General features: G+C 37.3%; 1 protein-coding gene across 6 annotated transcripts in view; it reads left to right on the top strand.

The window, feature by feature from the left end:
- Positions 1-1,790: 1,790 nt before the first annotated feature.
- The window catches only part of LOC107735742 (SH3 and multiple ankyrin repeat domains protein 3-like), a 119,484-nt gene continuing 114,121 nt past the window's right edge, over positions 1,791-7,153 (top strand). For all 6 annotated transcript variants that reach the window (XR_001639506.1, XM_016547339.1, XM_016547332.1 and 3 more), the window contains exon 1: positions 1,791-1,952. Coding sequence is in view for 5 of the 6 variants with exons in the window: in XM_016547339.1 (XP_016402825.1) it covers positions 1,857-1,952 (96 nt within the window). In the remaining variant the exon portion in view is untranslated. The remainder of the gene's footprint in view (positions 1,953-7,153) is intronic.

Raw genomic sequence — 7,153 nt, 5'->3', positions numbered from 1 at the left:
AGGCAAAGAACCACCCGACGCGAAGTGGAGACCATTCCATCTGGTATGCATTAAAACCGTTTAATGCACAGGTAGTTCCAAGTCAGTTTAATCACCGACTATTATTATTGTTTTTTTTTTTCTTTGTTTTTTTTGTTTTATTTAACAATTGTCTACATATACAAAAATGACTGTAAAGCACAAACCTGCCCTGAGATAATGAGATATATTCACTGGAGTAAAACTTGTGACAACTAGCCCCAGTCTCCCATATCCCGACTGTTTAAGACAGTTCGTCAACCATTGTTATTTTCCTCCAAGTCTGTCTTTTCTCGACATATTTATGTCTGACGTGCAGGTGGCATTTAGCTTGATTCCTAACCTCACCCTTTTCCACATCGTTCCTCTTATTCATTATACCCTTTGAATGTGAACTCATGAAATTAGTATTGAATGACTTGTCACGGCTATTAAATCAGCTTGGCTGTTGCAGTCTAGTCTTAGTCTCAGACAGCACACCCACAGTCCATTCACTGATCGCCTAATTTATATTGCCTTACAGAACTGGTAGGAGCTAGCAGAAAATCTGCAAGGATAAGCTGCAAATTGCTCCAGACTTAATGCTGATAGTCAAAAGTCTTACTTGACTGGTAAGGTTGTAGATTCAATCCCCATTTGGGGCGATCCTTGAACTTTCGCCACCATGTGCTTGAGCAAGACACAGAAAGATATGCTATATGCAATTTTTTTATGGAATAGCATGCATAAAATGTCCTAATAATTGACAGATATCACTGAAATAGTCTCAGTGACAGCCTGAGGCTCTGTAAAAAGCAAAAAAGAATCTGTCCGTGGGGTGCTGCAGTTGGACAGTCACCAAACTTTGAAGCACTCTCTGCCTGTCAGTTTAGTGTGGTCACGTTCCTCAACATCGGGTTCCCTGACTTGTCTTTTAAGCAGGGCTGTCTCACATTAACGCGTTAAAGCATGCGATTAATTCAAAAATCGCTTTCATGTTGAACGTGATTTTTCTCCAGTGAGGGAGGAGGGGGCGGAATGTTTGACGAATTACGCTACAGCACTTTATTGCACTGACTGGCTATTAACAGTGTCAAATAATGCACTGGAGAATACGACAAACATAAATGTAAAGAAACAAAGTTGCTTGTCAGATTTTCCTAACAAGCAACCATATTTATTTAAAATAAGCCCAAAAAAACGCAACCCAGGATTTTTTCACGCAATTTAACAAAAAAGAAGCCCAAAGTCGTGTATTATGAGTGGACTACTCTGATTGATGCTCAAATAAACCATGAATGAGCGCTCTACATGCGCAGATCATACATTGTAATTATTCACAGACACATTTCTGTACATTCACGTTGTTTCCACAGGCATTTAGGATGTTTTGATTTGTCGTGTATATGTTGCTGTGTTTAGTCATTCTGAATGGATCCTTGTACTGTAGTATGTAATACTTTTTTGAAAAGGCATCTAAATTTATATTTAAATAAACTTGCAGAAAATACAGTTTTGTAAGACTCACCCTTCAATCTGTTGGTTTACTTTGCTGGATATAGCAAATAATGACAAGATGAACATGTTAAACAAGATAAATGTATATGCTTAATTTCATGATAAGTGTGCGATTAATCGTGACTAATCACACAAAAAGGGTGTGATTAATCTGATTTAAAAAATGTATCTATTAACAGCACTATTTTTTAAGGGCAGGATTTTGGAGAAAAGAGGCAGGCTAATTGATTGGTGGAGTTGAGAGAAGTGAACATGACTTGTATGTGCAGACGCTGCTGGATCTGGGCGCCTCTCCGGATTACAAGGACAGTCGTGGCCTGACTCCTCTGTATCACAGCTCTATGGTGGGGGGCGACCCGTACTGCTGCGAGCTCCTGCTGCATGATCACGCTCAGGTGGGCTGCATGGATGAGAACGGCTGGCAGGAGATTCACCAGGTAACACACTTTGTTTTAACTTGTTCATCTTCTCAAAGCTTCCTTCAAAGTAATGAATTAAATGCCAAATTTACACTGCAAAGGTGGCACAGAAGTGCTTCTGAAGTGGCATTTAGGCCAGTTTACACAGACTGTTTAATGCTGCTCAGAGATGGCATAAATGCACTTCCACAGCAATTACAGCTATACGCTTTGATACTTGGGGCTAAGCCGGGTCAGAGCAGGCATAATTTAGTCTGGCTTTTATGTGGCATTGCGCCTCTGCACAGAATTTTGTGCAGGCACAGAGCTGCCTCAACTCAGTTGTGTAAAGACACCTTAAGCTTAAAAAATGGGTCATAATGTCATACTATTGACATCACAACCACTGTCACTGTCCACATTTACATGTACACTTCTGTTCTGATGTTTGGGTCAGTGCAGTTTTTTTCTTTCTTTTTTTTTTTTCTTTCCATTTCAAGTAAATCCTGTTCTTTTGAACTTTCTGTTTGTTAAAGAATCCTAAAAAACCACATGTGTCATCGTCTCCACCAAAATAAGCAGCACAACTGTTTTTAACATTGATAATATTAATAAGAAACGTTTCTTGAGCAGCAAATCAGCATATTAGAATGATTTCTGAAGGATCATGTGACACTGAAGACTGGAGTAATGATGCTGAAAATCAGCTTTGCATCACAGGAATAAATTACATTTTGAAATATATTCAAATGGAAAACTGTAATAATATTTCACAATATTACTGTATTTTTTATCAAATAAATGCAGCCTTGGTGAACATAAGAGACTCCTTTCAAAAATAACAAAAAAATCTTACCGACCCCAAACATTTGAATGGTACTGTAAATACATATTCAGTATTCAGCAGCTAGTCTGTGTTGAGGTTAGCCAATCATAACCAAGATCGTTTACATAAATTGTTAGCCATAAAGGCAGTGTGGGTCTTCTCAGGGTCAAAGAGACAGTAGAAAATGAAAAACTAAATTACAACTGTTTTTGGTGCAAGACATTATAAACTTGGACTTCAGGGGAAAAAATACTACAACAAAATAGAACACGGCCTTTATAGCACACACACACTTACACGGTCAGGTCACAATTGACTTACAATCGGCTGAGCCTGTGGATTACTGCAGGGTAATACAGTAGGAGATTGTCTTGCAGGGGCTTTTTCTCCATCTCTATCCATGTTCTGGAGGCTGGCCAGGCACACACACTTACTTCTAAACTATTTCTCTCAGTTAGCAGCCCCTGGTGCATGACATTTGCATTCATGACATCTGACCTTTTCTGAAGCTTGAAAAGGGTGTGAGAGAGAGAGAGAGAGAGAGAGAGAGACGGAAGTATCCATACTTGTGTTTTAACCTCCACACAGGATCTAAAATTAATACACCTCATTTGCTCTACATTTGCTCACCAGTTATCTGGTGACTTTATTAGGACATATCATATAGCTTTATTTATACCAACTTTGTTCAAATAAACATATCAATATTGGTGTTAATATTAATGCTAATAATTATTATTATATACTGTATTTAATAATAATAATAATTTAATATAAATCCTGTTCTTTTGAACTTTCTGTTTGTTAAAGAATCCTAAAAAACCACATGTGTCATCGTCTCCACCAAAATAAGCAGCACAACTGTTTTTAACATTGATAATATTAATAAGAAACGTTTCTTGAGCAGCAAATCAGCATATTAGAATGATTTCTGAAGGATCATGTGACACTGAAGACTGGAGTAATGATGCTGAAAATCAGCTTTGCATCACAGGAATAAATTACATTTTGAAATATATTCAAATGGAAAACTGTAATAATATTTCACAATATTACTGTATTTTTTATCAAATAAATGCAGCCTTGGTGAACATAAGAGACTCCTTTCAAAAATAACAAAAAAATCTTACCGACCCCAAACATTTGAATGGTACTGTAAATACATATTCAGTATTCAGCAGCTAGTCTGTGTTGAGGTTAGCCAATCATAACCAAGATCGTTTACATAAATTGTTAGCCATAAAGGCAGTGTGGGTCTTCTCAGGGTCAAAGAGACAGTAGAAAATGAAAAACTAAATTACAACTGTTTTTGGTGCAAGACATTATAAACTTGGACTTCAGGGGAAAAAATACTACAACAAAATAGAACACGGCCTTTATAGCACACACACACTTACACGGTCAGGTCACAATTGACTTACAATCGGCTGAGCCTGTGGATTACTGCAGGGTAATACAGTAGGAGATTGTCTTGCAGGGGCTTTTTCTCCATCTCTGTCCATGTTCTGGAGGCTGGACAGGCACACGCACTCACTTCTAAACTATTTCTCTCAGTTAGCAGCCCCTGGTGCATGACATTTGCATTCATGACATCTGACCTTTTCTGAAGCTTGAAAAGGGTGTGAGAGAGAGAGAGAGAGAGAGAGAGAGACGGAAGTATCCATACTTGTGTTTTAACCTCCACACAGGATCTAAAATTAATACACCTCATTTGCTCTACATTTGCTCACCAGTTATCTGGTGACTTTATTAGGACATATCATATAGCTTTATTTATACCAACTTTGTTCAAATAAACATATCAATATTGGTGTTAATATTAATGCTAATAATTATTATTATATACTGTATTTAATAATAATAATAATTTAATATACAATGTAATATATATTTTACACGTATTATTGTATAAACATTAATTAATATTAATATTAGTGAAGTTAATATAATTACTCCTAATTAACAAAATAATATGTAATGTATAATTAATATTAATATTGCTGTTTATATATATATATATCACATAAAACGACTACAACATCTATGTACACACACAATGTTGGTATTATTAATGTTATTATTATTATTTTATTTACTATATAATTAATATTAATATTGGTGTTGATGTTGACAATAGTAATAACTATTATATTATAATAAATAATTATAAATAATTAATATAATAAAACTAAAACTATTATAATAATAAATATTATTATTATTATTATTATTATATAGATGATTAGACTTAAATAAATCATCAATTAATTTATAAATAAACTTAAATAATCCTTAAATTAGTCAGTTATCAAATGATCATTAATCGCAGCCCTATTTGGCATTTAAAATTCAACTGCTAGCAGATGAACATCCACTTCCTTTCTTGTCCCATGTCTTCTCTGGCTTTTCTTTTTCTTTTCTGTATTATTTTACAACAAACATGTTGTTTTGCTACTTTGCAAGCAGTGATATTTCCTTCAGGATATGCAAATCTATTCTTCTGTTTCTTTTTGCCGTGCTTTGAGAGGAAAGATGAGCTTGCAGTCTCTTTTCTGTTTATGAAAAACAGTCATTTTGCAACTGCAGCTGAGAGTGTCGTGTTTGGAAACGGATGGATGGATGGATGGATGGAAGCATAGATGCCCTGAGGGTGGACAGAGCTGCTGGGTCAGATAGGACTGTGTGTGTGTGTGTACACCGATACCGCCGCTGTGAGTTTACAGTATTTAACCCGAGGCTCATTACCAAAATTAGATCAGGCCCAAAAATGTGACGGACATGCTATTAAACTGTTACCTACACCTCACAAACACACACTGCTCTCAGGAGTCTTGCCCTTAGTGTGACAGAAAGGAGAACAGCAGTTGACAAGGCTTTTCCTATCGTAATATTTATTTTTCCACCACTCTCCCTTCCTTCTAATGTTCTCATCCATCTGTCTGACCTACACTTGTCATTTCTAAAGAGAACCTATGGCAACCCGAGCAAATGCCAAGTGTGTGTGTCTCAATGAGGCTGCTTTTCACTGTAGTTTTTCTAGTTTAGATAGTCATCCTTGCACATCTGTTAGTGTGTGTGTCTTTAAATGGCTCTGTATATTGTACATTACTGAATGAATGGTTAAATGTGAATCTGAACACATTCATTCTTGTCTCTTTCTGGCTTTCATTATGCATTGACAATTATAGTGAACCTACTATTCAAACACACTATGGAACTAAAGTTAACATTAGCTCTGTTCTAAAACCTAGTGCACTGCCTGCGTAGACAGCATTTTAATTGTTGCCTTCAAAGGTAAATTTTAACCAACTTTTAAATCTGCTAGAAGGCAATCCCAGAATGCACTGGGACAAGCTCAATGAAAAAAATTCAATGTTATTCTACAATTTAGGGTACATTTAGGCCCCATGTCCACCAAAGCGTTTTTTCCCAAGGCTAGCGTATTTTTTCAATTGTTTTCAATGGGAGCGCCGCGTTTTTTTAAAATGCCAGGAGCGTGCCGAGTGCTGAGTGTCTTTTTCACACTGAGCGCTCGGGCGTTTTTTTATCGCCGCCGAGAGTTGAAGAATGTTCAACTGTGGGTAAAACGCATAGACTGTAAAAAAAAACATGGACGTAGTGTCCGTGATGTCATCCGTAGGTTTCTAAACAGCATTTTTGAAGCCTAAAGTGGGCGGAGCCGGCCGTCGCCATCTTGGCAGCGCGTCACTCTTGGATAATTGAAAATGGGCAAAGAGGCGGGATGAGCTGGTTGCTGAAACCACGCCCGCTTAGCTCGACGGTGGTGACAGCAGCGGCAATCCACCTGTCACTCAAGTGTCCACACCCTTAATTATGCAGAACTTTAAGGCTTAATATAATTTAAACGGATGAGTTATAAAAAAATTCACCCCCCTCACAGTTGTCATGAAGGGCAAAATTAGCTATATAGACCAAAACCACTTTTTGTACCAGGCTGTAAACATTTTTTTCTGCTGTAAAGTTGGGCATTTTAAAGGGGTCATATGATGCGATTTCATTTTTTCCTTTCTCTTTAGAGTGTTACAAGCTCTTGGTGCATAAAGAAGATCTGTAAAGTTGCAAAGACTAAAGTCTCAAATCCAAAGAGATATTCTTTATAGAAGTTAAGAGTTAGCCACACCTACCTAAAACGGCTCGTTCGAACACGCCCCCACATATCTACCTCACTATGTGGGAAGATTTGCATAACGCCACCCAAATGTTCACGCAAAGAAAGAAAACTTTTATTCTCGCTGTTGCCACCGCGGCCATGTTGTGGAGACGCTGTGTGTTTTGTTGTGAAAGCGAAACTACTTTGTTTGGTCTTCCAAAAGAGAACGATATCCGCTTCGTCATGCCTGGAGCTGATCCGTGCTGGTCGCTAATGAAATACATCAACTTCGCACTGTGGATC

The sequence above is a fragment of the Sinocyclocheilus rhinocerous genome, unplaced genomic scaffold (genome assembly GCF_001515625.1).
Source record: "Sinocyclocheilus rhinocerous isolate Xijiao unplaced genomic scaffold, SAMN03320098_v1.1 scaffold942, whole genome shotgun sequence".
NCBI lineage: Eukaryota > Metazoa > Chordata > Actinopteri > Cypriniformes > Cyprinidae > Sinocyclocheilus > Sinocyclocheilus rhinocerous.
Note: the sequence above shows the minus strand (reverse complement) of the source record. Positions and strands in the feature narration are given on the sequence as shown.